General features: G+C 45.1%; 1 protein-coding gene across 2 annotated transcripts in view; it reads left to right on the top strand.

Annotated features, from left to right (window-relative positions):
- MARCO (macrophage receptor with collagenous structure) overlaps positions 1-19,410 on the top strand; it is a 199,564-nt gene that overhangs the window by 143,787 nt on the left and 36,367 nt on the right. For both annotated transcript variants that reach the window (XM_085647468.1, XM_085647469.1), the window contains exon 12: positions 11,537-11,713. In XM_085647468.1, coding sequence (XP_085503594.1) covers positions 11,537-11,713 — 177 coding nt within the window. The remainder of the gene's footprint in view (positions 1-11,536; positions 11,714-19,410) is intronic.

The following is a 19,410-nucleotide window of genomic DNA, read 5'->3' as shown; positions in this document are numbered from 1 at the left end:
TAGGATGGGGGATCTTACCCCTTAGGGCTTCCTCCTCCTAATCCTATCAGTTGCCAGCTATCCTATAATATTACCTTCAATGTCTTTGGCTGATGTAGACATGAATACAGTTATAAAAGGCTTAAACTGAAGGAAAACACAATTAGAACACAAAAAGAAAACACAGATAAAATAGACGGGAAGGGACAGAGAGTGCAAAGAAGGATTGAAAGACAGAGAAGGTTTTATGACTTCTTGGAGCAAGAGGAATAGGTAGAGAATGTATCCCAGTTGCCACCCTTATGGGTGGAGGAACAGTTATGAGAGTAGTTCTGAGAAGTAATAGAGTCAACATTCAAGCAGGTTACAGCTAATCCTTGTTATACAGACGAAAATAACGGTGCGCTCTAGATTTGTTTTTGAAGATAGGCCTAGGAATTCCTCACTCTTTGATTTAAATGAAGAGAGAAGGGAGTTCACTTCATGCACCACCACTGATTGCGGATCCTCCTATGAACTTGTAATATTAAGAAGTTCAAGCAGTGTCCAAGATATGGAGGCGAATCAACAGAAGGTAGGTAGTTAAGAAGAACACAGGGACGACCAAGAGATAAAATGAGGAAGTATTTCAGGCAGATACCTAGCTGGAAGGGCCTAATCTTCAAAACACTTTCCTCATCCAACTTTTTATTGAGGCTAGAAATACGTTTATGTCATGTACAATTGACCAGCAACAATGAAAGTGTAGCTGGCACAGTGGTTGTATCAGTACCATGGCGATGGAAGCAGGATAGAGCAAAATGGTACTAAGAAGCAGAAATTCCTTGAGCTGGAGGCAGGGAAGGGTGAGGGATTGGAATAGTTCAAGCATTCACCACAATGTACTAAGGGAAAGGTAATTCTAATAGACCATGGAACAATGTTGTAACTCAGATAACGCAGAGTAATGGGCATGTCAGAATAGAGTAGGAACTTTAGTGTCAGGATATACACAATGACCCGCATGCTGACATGGAGGTTTTCCATGAGATAGACAACACAACTATCACTGTTATCACTGGCAGTAGAGAACATCTGGAAAAACAGCTAGGAAAACAATTGAGGCCCTTGAGGGCATCAATACCAGGCCTTTCTCAGATGAGGTTTGGTAAAAAGTGTGGGGAAAGAGGGCAACTCCCTCTTCTCCCAAATTCTACTACAATTCCACTGCATGTCCTGCTATGGTAGTTGGCTGCATGGGAGACACCAGACGTGTGGGGCCTGGTTTGTGCTATTTTTCCATTGTTGAGGACTGAGATGAGAATAGGAGGTCATTTTTCCTTTGTTTCAGAGGGAAAAGGAGCGGACTTCCTCTACCTTTTGTTATCGCCACTACTCAAAGCCAAGAGAGACAACATCCAATAGCAGAGCCCCATACATGATGTAGTGATGTTCTCACGCAGTTGTGATGTATGTCTCGTATTTGATGGTCCTCTAAATCTTTGTGTTCCCATATGGGGAGCTCCTGCTATACTAGGGCTTCCAATCTCTCTTGGTGCAGTCTAATGACACCTCGGCACAATGCTTGCCTAGAAGTGAGCTAATTAGGATACAAGGAAAGAAACTTTTGTCCCCAACCTTGACTTATGAAACCTCTGTCTTTTTTGGAATCCTCTTGAGCAAAGAGCTTTTTTTCAGGTGATCCATTTTACATCTACATTTTGAATAGTCTGTTGCTGTGCCATGACCAGTTTTATGCAACAGTACGACAGATTTAAAATAGGCCCTTTGATGCACTGGCCACTTATATACCACGCTCTGGAAAGAGGAGACATGTTTTCTGGAAGGAAGGTCTTTCACAGTGCCAATTGTTGTGCTATATAGAAACTGCAATGTCTTAATGCTAGGTATCTCTTAATACAGTTAATACTGTAACACTGTGATTTTCCTTTAGGATGGTTTTGATGTTCATTTTTATTTTAGATTGAGGGCAACTAATAGATGATATCATTAGTTGGTTGGATGAGCCACAGTAATCTTCATAATGAATATTACTCATATAATTTTAAACCTGTCCCCTGAGATTATTGCTGTCTTGCTGACATTGAAAGTGGTTAATGCCTGTTTATTGGATTTCCTATGGGAATCTGGACACATTACCAAGAAATAATTCTTATTCTCATTGAGACTGAGAAAGTTAGAGTCCATCCAATCTTGCATTCATAGGGAACTTGGCAGTCAGTCTCACTCCTTTCACAGATCTCCCGAGGCTTCGCCGGGAGCAACGTCGCATTTTAACTTTTAATTCTTACCTTGTGCCACGATCCTTGGTGTCTCTCAGCTGCGCCCTGGACTATCGCGCAACGCTATTTCAGCTGCTTCCTGCACGCCCCCCAGAGCGCCGGCCGCTGATCGCCTCCTCCTGCCGGGCTGCTGCTCGGAGCAGAGACGGGCGAGTCCTCCATCTTGGGTGGCTCTGGATTAGCGGTGAAGCTTTCTGGCCCCCACCCCCCACAAGTACTTTCAGGCACCCAGTGGACATCGCGCCCAGTCTCACTCCTTTCACAGATCTCCCGAGGCTTCGCCGGGAACAACGTCGCATTTTAACTTTTAATACTTACCTTGTGCCACGATCCTTGGTGTCTCTCAGCTGCGCCCTGGACTATCGCGCAACGCTATTTCAGCTGCTTCCTGCACGCCCCCCAGAGCGCCGGCCGCTGATCGCCTCCTCCTGCCGGGCTGCTGCTCGGAGCAGAGACGGGCGAGTCCTCCATCTTGGGCGGCTCTGGGTTAGCGGTGAAGCTTTCTGGCCCCTCCCCCCCTGCCACTCCCCCTATGTGACCCTTTATCTTGGCCAGTTGGCCCCGGCGGCGCAGCGGACGGGCGCAGCGGGCGCGACGAAGGCGCGCCGAAGTTAAGCCCGTCTGCGCCCGTCCGCGACGGGCCGGGACCAGGGACCACAGACCTCGCATCTCCCCTGGTGTATACTTCGGCCCAACTGTCTGCTCATTCAATCATTCGCATTTTCCTCTCTCTCCCTCTCTACGGCTCCATCTAGATGCTTCCTCTTGTTCCCCCTCTGATGGTATTACTTCTTCCCTTCCCTTGCCATGTATTCCTCCTGCTTCCCGCTCCTCTCTTAGTCTCCCTCCAGCCTCTGCTATTCTGCTCAATACTCGCTCTGCGGCCAAAAATCAAACTGCACTTTCCACTCTCCTCCACACTGACTCTCCTGATTTCCTATTCCTCACAGAAACCTGGTTCTCCTCCGACTCTCTTCCTGATCTCCTAGCTATCTTACCCGATACCTATTATGCCCTCCGAGCTGACCGCCCGGACGGTAAGGTAGGCGGGGGTGTGGCCATGATAATTCGATCCTCTTTGAAATTTTAACTTCTCGCCCACCCTTCTATACTTAATGTGGACTTCTTGGTGGCCCGCTCCCTTAATCTTCCCTTACCCCTCACCGTTGTTCTTCTGTATCGTCCCCCTCAAGCCATGCCGCTCTTTGTGTCCACCCTGCAGGATCTCCTGGCCACCCTGGTGGTCAACAATTCTTCGCTGTTGCTATTCGGGGATTTTAATTATTGGCCAGGTGACCCCAGGGAGGATTCATCATCCAAAGATTTCACTGCCACTCTCAAGTGCCTCAACTTCTCTTCTCATGTTTCGGCCCCCACTCATATACAGGGTCATACCCTGGATCAAATTTGGTCTTCACGTTGTAACATTTCATCCACTTCTATTCTTCCCTGTGTCTGGTCGGATCACTCTATGATCTCTTTTTCTATCCATCTGGGTTCTGCCGAGAAAGCTCCTCTTTCTAAAACCATCCTGGCACGCAGCTGGAACCAGATTGATCTTAATTCTCTCTCATCTTCTCTGGCCCTATCTGCCCCTGACTTGACTGATTTGCCCTTGGAAGATCAGGCTGACGCCATCAGTGTCTGGCTCTCTTCCTCTTGTGATCAGGCTGCCCCGCTCAAGAGGGTTAAGCTTGTCCGACCTTATGATGCCCACAAATGGTTTACCTGTGAATTAAAAACTCTTAAACTGGGTCTCAGGCGTTCGGAACGCCAGTGGAGACGGAATTACTGCCCCACTCTCCGGCTTAAATACAAAACCCTCTTGAACGAGTACAAAAGAGCTATTTTAGCGGCCAAGACCAAATATTTCACTGAGAGAGTTACCTCCTCTGCCAACAAATCGCGTGAAATTTTTTCATTAGTTCATAACCTTGCCACCTCTGACCGCACTTGCACATCCTTGGTTCCTTCCCAATCTTTATGTTCCTCACTCAATGACTACTTCATTGATAAGATCCTTACTATTAAGGCTAACATTCCTCCCGTGCCCCAACCTGAAGTCTCTGCCTTTTCTTCTTCACCCTCTTCTTCTTTTAATTATTTTCAACCTATTTCCTCTCAGCTTTTCTTGGATCTGCTTGCTAAAGTCAAGTCCGGCTCTCCCGCGGACTGTGCTCCTGCCCGTATTCTTAGAACACTCTACTCCAGCTGCCCTGTCCCCCCTCTTGCTCTTCTTAATGCTTCTCTTACTCTGGGTTCTGTCCCCTTTTCATTTAAATCTGCTATCGTTCTTCCTATTCTTAAAAAACCTAGTCTTGATCCCTCTCTGTTATCTATTTTCAGGCCCATCTCTCTGCTTCCCTATCTCGGGAAGATCCTTGAAAGCTATGTCACTTCCTGTTTGTCCACCTATCTTGAGGAGAACCGTCTTTTAGCCTCCCACCAGGCGGGTTTCCGCCCTGGCCACTCTACTGAGGGCGTGGTGCTGGCGGTCATGGATGAACTTAAGGGGAAAGCTGATATCAGTCTCCCCCAAGCTCTGGTCCTCCTCGATCTGTCCACTGCATTTGACACGGTCGATCATGCCATTCTTCTCGACCGTGTCAGTGCAGCGGGCATTCAGGGCACTGCCCTTTCCTGGATCGCGTCCTTCCTTTTAGGCAGGACGCAAGCGGTTCACCTCTGCGGGTTTTCCGCTCCTCCTCGCTCGGTCACCTGTGGGGTGCCGCAGGGCTCTTCTCTTTCCCCTCTTCTTTTTAATCTTTATATTCGCCCTCTTGTTTCCTCTCTTCTCGAGCTGGGGGTTTCTGTGTATAACTACGCAGATGACCTCCAGCTCGTCTTCGATCTTTCATCCCCTCTTCTTTCCCTCCCAAAGTTTTGCTCTACTCTAGTTTTCATCTCGCAGTGGATGAGCTCCAATCATTTGAAGCTCAATCCGGATAAAACGGAGCTTGTCCTCACCGGTGGCCCTTCCAACCCCTGGTCCCCTGTTCATTGGCCTCTTTCCTTTGGTCCCCCCCCGGTACCGGTCTCTTCCATCCGGACCTTGGGCATTAAGATCAGCCATGACCTGTCCATGCACTCACAAATCAGTTCTGTTGTTTCCTCGTGTTTCCTTTCCCTTCGTATCATTCGTAAGATCTCTCGGTTTTTCTCGGTTGATGCGCTTAAAACTATAGTCATCGCCTTAATCATCTCCCGCCTTGACTATGGGAATGGCCTGTACGTTGGCATCCCCGCCTATGAAACCCGCCGTCTTCAGGCCATCCAAAATCAGGCGGCCCGACTTATTCTTCGCTTACCCAAATGTTCTCACATCACTCCTGCTCTTAGGTCTCTTCACTGGCTCCCTGTACATTTCAGATCTTTTTTTAAACTCGCCTGCCTGGCTTTCCTGGCTCACCATCGTTCCGCACCACATTTCATCAATTCCCTTATCACTTCTCACGCCCCTGCTCGAACTCTTCGTTCTTCATCACTGTCTTTGCTTCACATCCCCCGCTTTCGTAAACCTTGTACCGGGGGCACCCGTTTCTCGGTTCTGGCCCCCCGGTTTTGGAACAGCCTCCCCCTTTCTATCCGCTCCATCCCTATCTACACTCACTTCCGCAAGGCCCTTAAAACTTTTCTTTTTTCTCAGGCCTTTCCTGGCTAGTCCTCCTGGGTTTTTTCTGTGAGTATGGATGAGCCCTCAGCGCCAGGAAGCCGCTTTGGCTGCAGTGCGCTTTATTAAATTCTTCTTTTCATTTCATTTCATTTCATTTGTTATACCAAGTTGACATATCTCCCAACCTCAACCTTAGTTGCTGCTCTAATTGAAAAAGATGAAAATGAGCCCCTGAGATATTGTGAATAGGATATGACTAATTGCAGACCTGCCTCCCTATATCAGAATAAGCATCAGTGCCTGAGAGTTAGTTCTCAAAACAAAAAAAAAAGAAATTCACCTCAGCTCCATCATGGAAAGTTTTGGGGTGATCCATCAAGTGGGGGACGATACAATGAGAGGGCCCAAAAACATGCAAGGGTGCCTGCGTTGTGGGGATATTGTTTTTGTGAAGGAAGGTACATCTTTTCTCAGGAATTCGGTCCTGGGGTTGGGGTCCCTAGCGCCTATTAAGGCTTGGGGAAGAGGGCCAAGCATTCCCCCTCCACTGTATTTAGGTTATGATCCCGGGGAATGGGGTCTCTTGGGCCAAGGTCCACAAATTGGCTCCGAAAGGTGGGCTTTGCTAAGGGCTGAAGGCTGTGCACATAGGGGGTTGGCTCAACTTATGGTATTAAAATATTACTTTACGTTAAAAACCCCAGAAAGTCAAAACAAAAACTAAGTTTAAAGTAACGTTATAGTTAGGCAAGAATTTCAGTGACCAAGGAATGTTTTAAATGTACAAAACCACTGAAATTCACCAGTTATCTCAAGTAACTTTAACTCGTGCCCCAAGGTAACTATTCGCATCCTCGCCATGCACTGCTAATCACCTTACATATTGCATCACTCATGATATCTTCTATGACATCATTGATAATATCACTGCAACTTTTACAATCGTATTATTGATGAGAAGACTGTGCCTGATGGGGGCGCAAGTTATAGTTATATTAGGGCAAGAGTTATAGTTACTTGAGATGCCTAGATAACTATAACTGGTGAAATTACGTGGTATATGTATATATGTCACTAGGTAGTAGTAGATAGGATTTGTTTTCCATATGAAAATCATTTTTTGGGTTGCATTTAACTTTGGCACCGTTTGATGAATCTCTCAAACTTTTCCAGAAAGGTGTTACATTTTGACTAGTTTGTGCATGGAAAGTTTCAGGGTGATCCATCAAGCAAGGGCTGAGAAAAAAGGGGGATTCACCATTTATTATCCATACACTTCTTTAGACAAGGCTACAGCAAAAACTGCTGTACGGAACAAAACCAAATGTATCAGGAAGCTAGATCTTGGTCTGCAGATTGTGATATTTTGGATTTGGTGTAAATCTGTTCAGTAGTTTTTGAGAAATTAAAGTACAAAAATATTTGTATATTTATATGGTTGAGTCAAGAGACTCTCGCTGGAGCGGCAATTACAAAATACAGCGTTCTAATTGGCCCAGGGAGCTTTATGTTACTTGGGCCATATCTCTCCTGTTGGAGTCAGCCATCTGCAGGAGCAAGTGCTCTGATTAGCTGCCAGCATTGTGAGACAAATATTGCTGGCAGCCTTTACAGGACTCAAGACTACTGAACTGGCTCTGGGGTTGGCTTCCAAGAGCCTTTTGAGGCTTGGAGAGGGGGGGCCAGGCAGCACACCTCCCTGAGCTTCTAGTGGCCCCGGGGAGCCCATCCCAGGGTAGAAATTACTTTATAAGGGGAAGAGGACCATTCAGCCTCCCTCCCCAAGCATCAAAAGGCCCTGGGGAGCCCACCCTATGGGCCAGCACAGTAGATATTTCCCGGTGAAGCAACCCTTGGGACATAGCATTTTCCCTTCCCAAACTGGCACGGGAAGGGAAAATTTTGTTTGCTCTCGCTTGGCTGGAGCATTTTTTAATTTCCTGAGAAGCGGTTGGAAGCTTTAAACATGCTCCCGCCCTCTGGGAGAAGACTTTTGATCTGTTTCCCTGCTTGCACTGAAGCTGGCCAAAATTAGGATATATAAAGAGGGAGGCCACGCCCCCCTGAGCCTCCTGAGGCCCCGGGGAGCCCACCCCAGGGGCAAAATTACTGAATATGATGAGGGAGCCATACAGTCACCCCCCTGAGCCTACAGAGGCCCTGGGGAGGGGACCCCCTCTACGAACCTCGAAAAGGCCCTTGGGAGCCCCCCCGGGACAAGACCTTAACATAAAGGGGAGGGGGCACCCCCCCCTCCAAGCCATTAAAAGCCTCTGAGAACCAAAGCCTGGGGCTGATTACTTTGGGAGGGGGCCACTTTGGAGGGGGCTATGTGGCCCCCCTCCCTCAGCCATTAATGATCCAGAGGATCCCACCTAATGCGCCGGCTCAGTAGCTATGTCCCAGGGATGCAACCCCCGGGAAATACTTGGTTCCCTGGCCGCAACCGGTGTTTGCTCTCACTTGGTGGGAGCATTTTTTTATTTCACGCTTAGCGGGAGCAAATACTAATTCGGCTCCCAACAGGCAGGAGATTTAAATGCTCCTGCCCGCTGGGAGTGGACTTTTGGTCTGTTTTCTTGTCTGCACTGAAGCAGGAAGGGAAACAGAAATAAAGATTGCTCCCATCCGGAGGGAGCAGCATTAGAAGCTGCTCCCTCTGGGCAGAAGCAATGCTGCCTTCTGCTGCTTGTGGGAGCTTGCTGGGACCGTGGGGGTTTTCCGGCTTACCCTGTGGCCCCCAATGAATATATTGTGGGTGCCGTGGATATACATCTACCTTTGAGTGTAAGGTCCCGCTCCCCTTTTTTTAAAGGCGTAGCCCCAGGGGATGGGGACCCCGGGGCCGATAACAGCTTGGGGAGAGGGGCGATGTGGCCCCCTCCCCTTTATTTCAGGGTATGGGTGTTGAGCTGCTAAAAACACAGAAATTCCCTTGCTATAGTTAGCTGAGCTAACTATAGCTTGCGCTCCATCCATGGATTGCTTATGACCTCAGATATTAAATCAATCATGACATGTTATATGACATCATTTATGACATTTCTGATGACAATTCAAATGACATCATTGATGACATCACTGATGAGATCACTGATGACATCATCTAATGAGGATGCTAGTTTGTTTTATAGTTTATATAGTGGCGGGTAAGTACCATATTACTTTTCTACCTAATTTTGTACAGCCTGTTTCCAGCTAATGCATGTAACTGTGTACAAAACGCATGTGCTTCCCTGTAGTTCCTAGTGCTTGGGGTTTATCTTTACTTGAATGCTAAGTAGGCCAAATGCAAAAGCTTCTTTAGATATTTGGGGTGTGTTCTGCATGGGCTATACAGGGCCATATTGTTTTTAAAGTCTGTGAGTTTTACTGATAATTTCTTAGTACTGTACGTGAAATCTCTGGGTTGTCCGGTAGCATAGAGAAAAATGATTCGACAGCAAGCCCCCTTCATGGGTGTCTCATTGTGTCCTTTTGTCTGTTAACTGGAAACCCACAGAACTGATTTGAACTATAGCTGTCTAATTGAGCTTTTACATAATTTGAAGAAATGTGTGTGTTCCCAGAAAGCTAGGCTGAATGTTCCAGCAATATTACCACTTCATCCTCTGAAATGTTTTCTCTGCATCTAAATGTATCAGGGACTAATTTAAATGTTAACACTGAGCATAAATTAAGAGGTAAGTCTGGGCATAAATGAAGTGGTCAGTATGTGCTGTAGTAGTAACACGACTTGAAACAAAACTATATTACCGTACTGAAACAAAGGAATCAATGACTGGAACTAGATAGAATGTCAACTCTTTGGAATATATGTTAGCATCTGCATTTATCAATGAGATATGAGCTACATCTATCTGATAGTTTTGAGCTTTTTAAACACAACACTATTTGGGGCTACTGCCTTGTTGTCGATATACAAGTAAAGAATCATCCTCCATTGTAGGGATCAGATCAGTAGAGAACATTTTATATAACCCTAGGTAAAAGCAGTCTTTAGTGTTGTGCTTTTCCAGCCGGTAGATGTGAAATGTATTATTTTTATTTTGATTATCCTTACACAATATGGACTCAAAGGATGAAATTTGTTAATGTAATCATTAGTCTATTGTTCTTAACATTTGGTAATTTCCTCTACTTTTGAGGTTTAAATGGAAAAGTATAGCTGAAGCCTGTAGTCCATTGTCAGGAGCTATTTACAGATGTCTTGGGTGGCCTAGTGTCTGCCAAATTATTTTGGTGTGTTTTGTTTCGCTTTTTCAAAAGTATCTTAAAGTTCTTTCTTTTTTCCTTTCAGAACTATTATTTCATAGAATACTCTGGGTGATCTTTTCTTTACGCCTTTCACTTTTCTCAAATCATTTTCATTTCCTTTAAGTCTTGAATAAATCAATTATTCCAATTATGTCTTTATTTACCTCCACCCAGTTTATTCAGGGTAAAATAATCTACATAATTGCTTAGTGTTTTATACTAGCTATCCCTTTTGTCATTTTATCCTGTTCCTCAAAGAGATGTTAGAATACACATTCTCAGACTAGAATTGGACTTTAAATATGCCTATATTAGCCATCTTATTAGAGCACATAATGTTCTTGTCTGGAGAAAAGGTAATAGTAAAATGTAATGTCTTATGGTGAGTTGCATGCATGAATATTGGCTACAAAATATTGTGCTAAGGAAGACCATAGCAAAAATATCAACAACTATATAATCAAGTTAGTTTAAATAGGCAAGTACGGACTTACTATTTGAAATTCTGTATCTGTAAGATTATTTTTGTCAATTGCAATTACATCTTTTACATCAAGGAGAACAGTGGAACTGTTTTATATGTTCCTCCTTGTAGGACAAGTATATGTATTTAAGCATTGGCAAAGCAAAGAGGTCTGACCTTGTCAAGAGTGCAGTGTTTTTTAATTTTTGTCATTTTGCTAACATATATATTACGCAAATAAGTAATAAATATGCAGCAAATACGTAAACCTATAAAAATAAATATTTAAAAATTAAAGTTTGGCCTAGTTGGAACCCAGGAGCTGGTAAAGAAGTACACTCCTTATTTAGGCAGCTGTGCACAGTGATCATGAAGATGCTATCACTCACAATGCAAGAAGCCAATGGCTAAAGTGGGTAGAACCATTGCCCAGTGTTGTAGGCTATTACGTTAGGCAGACGTAAAATGTAAATGACATGTGAACTGACTAATGGGTGATAAAGGCTGTCCTGAATGTATGCATAGAAATATGTATTTTTACAATTTGTTTTTTTTAAAAACATGAGGCAATTGAAACTCTAGGCTGGATCTAAAAAGAAAGCAAATAAAGAACACACATTGAGTACTTTCAAATCCCACAGATATGTTTGAGACATTGATGAAACAAGCAATCTGTTCAATAGATATTTCAATGTGTGATTACTTTAGCAACAATTTTTAGAGAGTCATACAGTATGTTCTAATATCTCATGGTTTTTAGCTGGAGTTTTCCACTCCTCCAGTTGATTGAAAATTATTGATCTGTGTTGTTTTTATTAACTATTTATTGTATGTGCTTTTATAAATTATTATGATGAATTGAATAAAGTGATTCGATCTGATCTGACATTACAATTTGCGTAACATTTTTGTATGTGTTACATTTTATCCTTCTTCAAACAGTGTTTCAACCCCCTGTTGTGAGAATTATTGGGTCTGGAAATCGTGGCCGTGTAGAAGTAAATTACAATGATGAATGGGGAACCATCTGTGATGATGAATGGGATATCAATGATGCAAAAGTCGTTTGTAGAATGCTTGGATTTTCTAGAGCAGTTTCAACATTTGTTGCACAACCAGGTAAGTTAAGAATTTTATTGGACTCCATTCTTAAAAATAAACTGAACACTATAGTATTTCTCTTTGGATCATGATTTTTCCAATGCATCTTTATGTGTCCCCCACTAAAATCTGGATTAGGACAGATGAGTCATTGTGGGTGGAATCTTTGCCCTTCCCCACATTATATATGCCTTCAACTTGGGTCATGTTTGTGGGGCCGTCAGTTAAGAGCCTTTAAGCTAGTCCCCCACCCAGAGACGGTGGTAACACTCATTTTAATAGGCTATATCGAGGTATATAGTAAATGAAGACCCTTACATGTTTCTACTGATAATTTTAGATAGAGTAAAAGAAACTCACTGATTTGAACTTGTTGTTTACTGTACTTAGTAAATCCCTAAAAGGTTTTCAAAGAGGCAGGAATATTGTCCTAAGAAACTCATATCATGGCAAATAACTGTACCTTATTATGAAAAACAAGTAAAATACTTTAAACAGTCCTATTTCTAAATCAAATGTTTTTCTTTATGCACATCTGTGAGAGATGCGACTTACATCTGTATACTTTTTTCATGTGCTTGATTTTAATATGTATTGTAGGTCTTGCAAAAAGGCATCCAAAATACTGAAAGTAAATCCTGCAATAGTAAGAAATAACTACAATAGACATAATTAGGAAGAACACTCAATCAGATGATAATATGGAGGAGCAAATACCAGGATTTAACTGCATGCTGCATAATGTTTTAGCCCAGTTTTAAATGCAGATTTTCCAAGTTCTTAATGTAGGAAAGTCCTAATTTTATTAAAGGTGTAGAGGTAAGCATTATTGATTACTTTCTTGCTACTTAATGAAATAGCAGTACGGAAAATATAACATATTGAAAGTATGAACAAAGAAAAGCTACAATACCCATCACTATCTGGGATAGAACTATCAAATGACCTTCAATCATCAATGGCTTATAAATAAGCGAGTCATTGTCAGTCCCTTCTCTTTATTGATATAACCATTAATCTGAGCTTATGCAGAAACAGATAAAGGATGAAGAAATGACATACCCCAATGAGAATAATTACTGATGTCCGCTCCTTGGCACTGACAGTTGTAGAAACTGAAAGCAAGGCAAGAAATATATGTGTACAATCCATATCAAGGAATATGAAGTGAAAGGGGTCCAAGAGATATCATTGCAGAGGTGGAATAATACGTGCCTTGAATCTTCCCTACATTAATAAATTGAAAAATCTGCATTAAATCTTAAGATTTGAGGCTCATATTATGCATTTTTACCGCTTATTTATTGCAGAAATGTGCAATATAGATTTGCAGTAGAATGTTTGAAAGTTAAGTGTGATGACCTGTCATTCTCTCCCAGAATGTCCTGCAATCTGGTTCCAGCCCAAAAGGTCTGAGATATCATGTCTCCTAGAAGAATGCACTCTAAAAGAGATATTAATGCCTGCTTGTGACATGACCCATTAGACCCATCTAATCCATCTAAGTAGAGTAGCGGAAGTGACAGGGGAATAAGATTTCTAAGGAAAATGAGGAGTTGCTTCTGAAATTAGCAGTTCTAAATTCATACTCTTTGAGACATTGAACTATGTAGAGTTTTGTCTGGTCAGGGAAAGAAGCATACTCCACCATAGAGGAAAAAGTCTTAGGGGCATATTATCAAGGACGGCGTTAAAATTATCGCCGGTTTAGCGGCAGAAAACTGCCGCTAAAGTGGCGAGAATGGGCTTGATAATATGCCCTGGAGAATTCCAATAGAAGCCCATGTTCACACCAGAACATGGACTTCTATTGGAATTCAAAATGGAATATTACCAAGCCCATTATCTCCGCTTTAGCGGCAGTTTTCTGCCGCTAAAGCGGCAATACTTTTTAACACCGTCCTTGATAATATGCCCCTTAGTTCTCCTGAAGATGTAGAAAATGACACCAGAAATAAATTGTCTAATTGACAAGTACAGCGCTCTTACATCAAAAACTCTCATACTGAAATAAGGATAACAACATTGCTAACTTGGCTGATGAAGACTTTAAACTGAACAAATACATATATTTTTTATATCCCACAAAGAAGAGTATTCAGAAGAAAGAGGTATCCTCGTTCTAATTGCACAAAGAAATATACAAGCCCCTATCGCCACAGGAACTTCACTTTCAGTGACGTTCCTGTGGCGATATGTGCTTCGCCTTATATACAAGGCAGCTTTAAGCCACTTAATGTGGCTTAATGCTGCCTTTTAAATAAGCGTTACAACAAGCAAATGATGGACGGAATGCTGACAATGCAGACATTCTCCCCCAGTCAAGAGATCTGGGTTAAATCCATCGTTCTTTTGCCCACTACGCCACCCCAGTTCAGACATGGCCATATGCAAATCAGTCTTGACCCTGTGCCTCATGGGAACAGTCCAGCCCGAACTGCCAAGCCATGTCTTTCCTGGACCGGAATCAAGCATCCTAGGACCGGTTTCTGGCTATCAGCCGTCATCAGCCAGGATAGCTTGACTCCAGTGGCGTAGTGAGCACGGGACCCACGTCTGGGCATACCCATCCCACTTAGGGCGAAAAGCGTTACAACAAACAAATGATGGACGGAATGCTGACAATGCAGACATTCTCCCCCAGTCAAGAGATCTGGGTTAAATCCATCGTTCTTTTGCCCACTACGCCACCCCAGTTCAGACATGGCCATATGCAAATCAGTCTTGACCCTGTGCCTCATGGGAACAGTCCAGCCCGAACTGCCAAGCCATGTCTTTCCTGGACCGGAATCAAGCATCCTAGGACCGGTTTCTGGCTATCAGCCGTCATCAGCCAGGATAGCTTGACTCCAGTGGCGTAGTGAGCACGGGACCCACGTCTGGGCATACCCATCCCACTTAGGGCGAAAAGCGTTACAACAAACAAATGATGGACGGAATGCTGACAATGCAGACATTCTCCCCCAGTCAAGAGATCTGGGTTAAATCCATCGTTCTTTTGCCCACTACGCCACCCCAGTTCAGACATGGCGATATGCAAATCAGTCTTGACCCTGTGCCTCATGGGAACAGTCCAGCCCGAACTGCCAAGCCATGTCTTTCCTGGACCGGAATCAAGCATCCTAGGACCGGTTTCTGGCTATCAGCCGTCATCAGCCAGGATAGCTTGACTCCAGTGGCGTAGTGAGCACGGGACCCACGTCTGGGCATACCCATCCCACTTAGGGCGAAAAGCGTTACAACAAACAAATGATGGACGGAATGCTGACAATGCAGACATTCTCCCCCAGTCAAGAGATCTGGGTTAAATCCATCGTTCTTTTGCCCACTACGCCACCCCAGTTCAGACATGGCCATATGCAAATCAGTCTTGACCCTGTGCCTCATGGGAACAGTCCAGCCCGAACTGCCAAGCCATGTCTTTCCTGGACCGGAATCAAGCATCCTAGGACCGGTTTCTGGCTATCAGCCGTCATCAGCCAGGATAGCTTGACTCCAGTGGCGTAGTGAGCACGGGACCCACGTCTGGGCATACCCATCCCACTTAGGGCGAAAAGCGTTACAACAAACAAATGATGGACGGAATGCTGACAATGCAGACATTCTCCCCCAGTCAAGAGATCTGGGTTAAATCCATCGTTCTTTTGCCCACTACGCCACCCCAGTTCAGACATGGCCATATGCAAATCAGTCTTGACCCTGTGCCTCATGGGAACAGTCCAGCCCGAACTGCCAAGCCATGTCTTTCCTGGACCGGAATCAAGCATCCTAGGACCGGTTTCTGGCTATCAGCCGTCATCAGCCAGGATAGCTTGACTCCAGTGGCGTAGTGAGCACGGGACCCACGTCTGGGCATACCCATCCCACTTAGGGCGAAAAGCGTTACAACAAACAAATGATGGACGGAATGCTGACAATGCAGACATTCTCCCCCAGTCAAGAGATCTGGGTTAAATCCATCGTTCTTTTGCCCACTACGCCACCCCAGTTCAGACATGGCGATATGCAAATCAGTCTTGACCCTGTGCCTCATGGGAACAGTCCAGCCCGAACTGCCAAGCCATGTCTTTCCTGGACCGGAATCAAGCATCCTAGGACCGGTTTCTGGCTATCAGCCGTCATCAGCCAGGATAGCTTGACTCCAGTGGCGTAGTGAGCACGGGACCCACGTCTGGGCATACCCATCCCACTTAGGGCGAAAAGCGTTACAACAAACAAATGATGGACGGAATGCTGACAATGCAGACATCCTCCCCCAGTCAAGAGATCTGGGTTAAATCCATCGTTCTTTTGCCCACTACGCCACCCCAGTTCAGACATGGCCATATGCAAATCAGTCTTGACCCTGTGCCTCATGGGAACAGTCCAGCCCGAACTGCCAAGCCATGTCTTTCCTGGACCGGAATCAAGCATCCTAGGACCGGTTTCTGGCTATCAGCCGTCATCAGCCAGGATAGCTTGACTCCAGTGGCGTAGTGAGCACGGGACCCACGTCTGGGCATACCCATCCCACTTAGGGCGAAAAGCGTTACAACAAACAAACGATGGACGGAATGCTGACAATGCAGACATTCTCCCCCAGTCAAGAGATCTGGGTTAAATCCATCGTTCTTTTGCCCACTACGCCACCCCAGTTCAGACATGGCCATATGCAAATCAGTCTTGACCCTGTGCCTCATGGGAACAGTCCAGCCCGAACTGCCAAGCCATGTCTTTCCTGGACCGGAATCAAGCATCCTAGGACCGGTTTCTGGCTATCAGCCGTCATCAGCCAGGATAGCTTGACTCCAGTGGCGTAGTGAGCACGGGACCCACGTCTGGGCATACCCATCCCACTTAGGGCGAAAAGCGTTACAACAAACAAATGATGGACGGAATGCTGACAATGCAGACATTCTCCCCCAGTCAAGAGATCTGGGTTAAATCCATCGTTCTTTTGCCCACTACGCCACCCCAGTTCAGACATGGCCATATGCAAATCAGTCTTGACCCTGTGCCTCATGGGAACAGTCCAGCCCGAACTGCCAAGCCATGTCTTTCCTGGACCGGAATCAAGCATCCTAGGACCGGTTTCTGGCTATCAGCCGTCATCAGCCAGGATAGCTTGACTCCAGTGGCGTAGTGACCACGGGACCCACGTCTGGGCAAACCCATCCCACTTAGGGCGAAAAGCGTTACCACAAACGCTTGTTGTAACGCCTTTTAAATAAGGCTCTCTTTCACTCTTTACTTAGCGTGAAAGGGGTGGGTAGTGGATGTTACAGTGGGCGTTCCACTGCAACGCCCATTGATTTTGACGCTGCCCCCTATTTACAAGGGTGGCTTAACTAGGAGGCAGCGCCAAAATTAAGACCAGGGAAAACTTAGTCTTAAACAGGTGAAATGGGGAGAAATGCTTTATTTCTCCTCATTTTTGCTCTTACCATGTGTTCTGCCTTGTGCAGCACACATAGAAACAGCACAACACCATTGATTGTTTATTGCAGGAAGGTGTCCCTTCCTGGACATAAACAATCAATAAAAAAATGACATTTTGCAATGTCTATGTGTGCTGCATTAAGCAGCACACATAGACATTACAAAACACCATTTAAAGATTGTTTATGTTTATTTAGGGACACCTTCCTGCACATAAACAATCTTCCCCTCAACGCAGACACCCTTGCACTATGGTGCAAGGGTGCCAGTGTTGGCACTAGGCTGCTAAATTTAACGCCAGCGCAGAGGGAAGCTCAGGGCTTCACCATATTGTTGTGCATATATGGTGCAGCCCTGCACTTCAGAAAATCCAGAGCGTGGCATTACGCCAAGGAGTCTAACGCCACGCTACGCCACTTCGTTGTAAATATGCCCCTTAATATACAGAGAAAACTCTTTATCTGAACACGCATCTCCAGTTGAGGACTGGCTGCCATGAACCCCCCCCCCCCATTCAGGTAAATTGGTATATGAATTTTAATAGTAGATTTGGGACAAAATTGAAGATTGCTCTTTAGTTCCAGGCCTGGAGTTGATGTAGACGTCATGTAGACTAATATTTGTTTCCTGGACTATATAGGAAGTAGATTAGAACAACTGAGCACCTGACTCAGGTGGTGAATCTTCAGTTTTTGCAATCTTGGTCGTCCAGGCTGCATATCAGCAGTCAGTGGCAATCAGGCGGTTGAGGCTACTGACCGGCCAGAATGGGCTTCTTCAGCTTCTGTGGCCCTGATGTTGTAACCGGAAGTCAGCCAACTGACGTTTGGAGTTCACCTCTTCTGTCTGGGGCTAATAGTAGAGAGGACAGGGAAAACAGCATGGTTTGAAGAACTAAGAAGGCCCATGTGGGGAATGTGATGTATTGTATTATGTGGTTGTGCGACCTCACCTTGGAATGCACTCATGAAACTAACCTGGGTCCAATCAGGCTCATTTGCTAAACCTTAGCTCAACCTTGGGTAGTTGTGGTTTTCAGCAGTCAGGCTTAAGCAACGGAACAAATGTAAAGCATTTAACAGTACCAATACAACAATATAAGAAAGTCATGCAACACAAAAGAAATCTAACACCAATTTATAAAAATTGATTTTATTGTTATGAATTTTAGACACTAAAATTAACTAAATCCACTGGAGGGTTTGGTAAATACAGACTTTTAAGTAAAATGTAAATCTCAGCTTTTCGCTTTAAAACACAAGCAATCATTGGTGACTGTAAAGTTTAGAAACTTTGTAAAACTTTTCAAGCGTTGTGCTTGGGTACTCTGCCCCAATTTGGGCAACCAAACCTAGGGGGGAAAGTCGGGGTGCCAATGAGGAATAGTGGGACAATTACCAAGCCACCAAAGCAGTCCCGAGTGTAGGTCTAGGCTCCATGGGTGAACTGCCGTTGACTTCAGTAAAGTGGTCTGATTCAAGAGATACAGGAAGCTGAAGATGACGAGGATGCTAAGCGGTTGACAGTGGGTCTTCCTTAGGGTCCTCCTTGGTCCACGGTCCAGGTGGGGTGACTTTGCCACTTCTGAGTCCTCTTTGTTCCAGCAAAAATCTAGTTGCCATTAGACTACTGGTTTCTGGTCACAGCAAAACCAGTCGTTCCTATTGGCGAAGCCTAGTGTCTGTCTTGGGTAACCAAACTGCACAGCAGAAACCCTTCCATGTCTGGCAGACTCAGGTGCAACCTTTGAAATTCGAGTCATGGTTATCCGGGCTGCACGTCAGCAGTCAGTGGCGATTAGTTGAGTGAGGCTCCTGACTGGACAGAAAGGGCTTCTGCAGCTTTTGTGGTCCTGATGCTGTAACACGAAGTCAGCCAACTGAATCTTGGAGTCCACCTCTTCTGTGTGGGGCTTGGGAGAAACTTTTTCACAAGCCAGACCCCACAGGCACAGTCCTCCCTTTGCTAGCTGAAGGATCAGCAGGGTTTGGGGTTTTGCCAACTCTGGCAGGTTTACTCAAGAAGCAGCTGTTTCTTTGGGCACCAAGCCTTGCCCCTCAGGGTTAGGCTCCTTCAGGGTTAGGCTCCTTCAGGGCCTTATGACTTTTGGAAGTTGGCTTCCCAGCCTTTTTTCCGTTTCTCTTGGCACTTGGGCCCTGGGCCATTCTTGCACGCTCCAGGACCCCTTGACTTTCCCTCTGAGGTCTTTTGTGCTCTTGTGGAGACACACACCCATTCAGGAAGCCCCAGCATCTCTGCATGGGTTCTTTCCTCCACCTCTGCCCATGAGGAAGTCT

This window comes from Triturus cristatus, chromosome 3_2 (genome assembly GCF_964204655.1).
Source record: "Triturus cristatus chromosome 3_2, aTriCri1.1, whole genome shotgun sequence".
In the NCBI taxonomy this organism is placed as follows: domain Eukaryota; kingdom Metazoa; phylum Chordata; class Amphibia; order Caudata; family Salamandridae; genus Triturus; species Triturus cristatus.
This window is presented reverse-complemented; position numbering and strand designations above follow the sequence as displayed.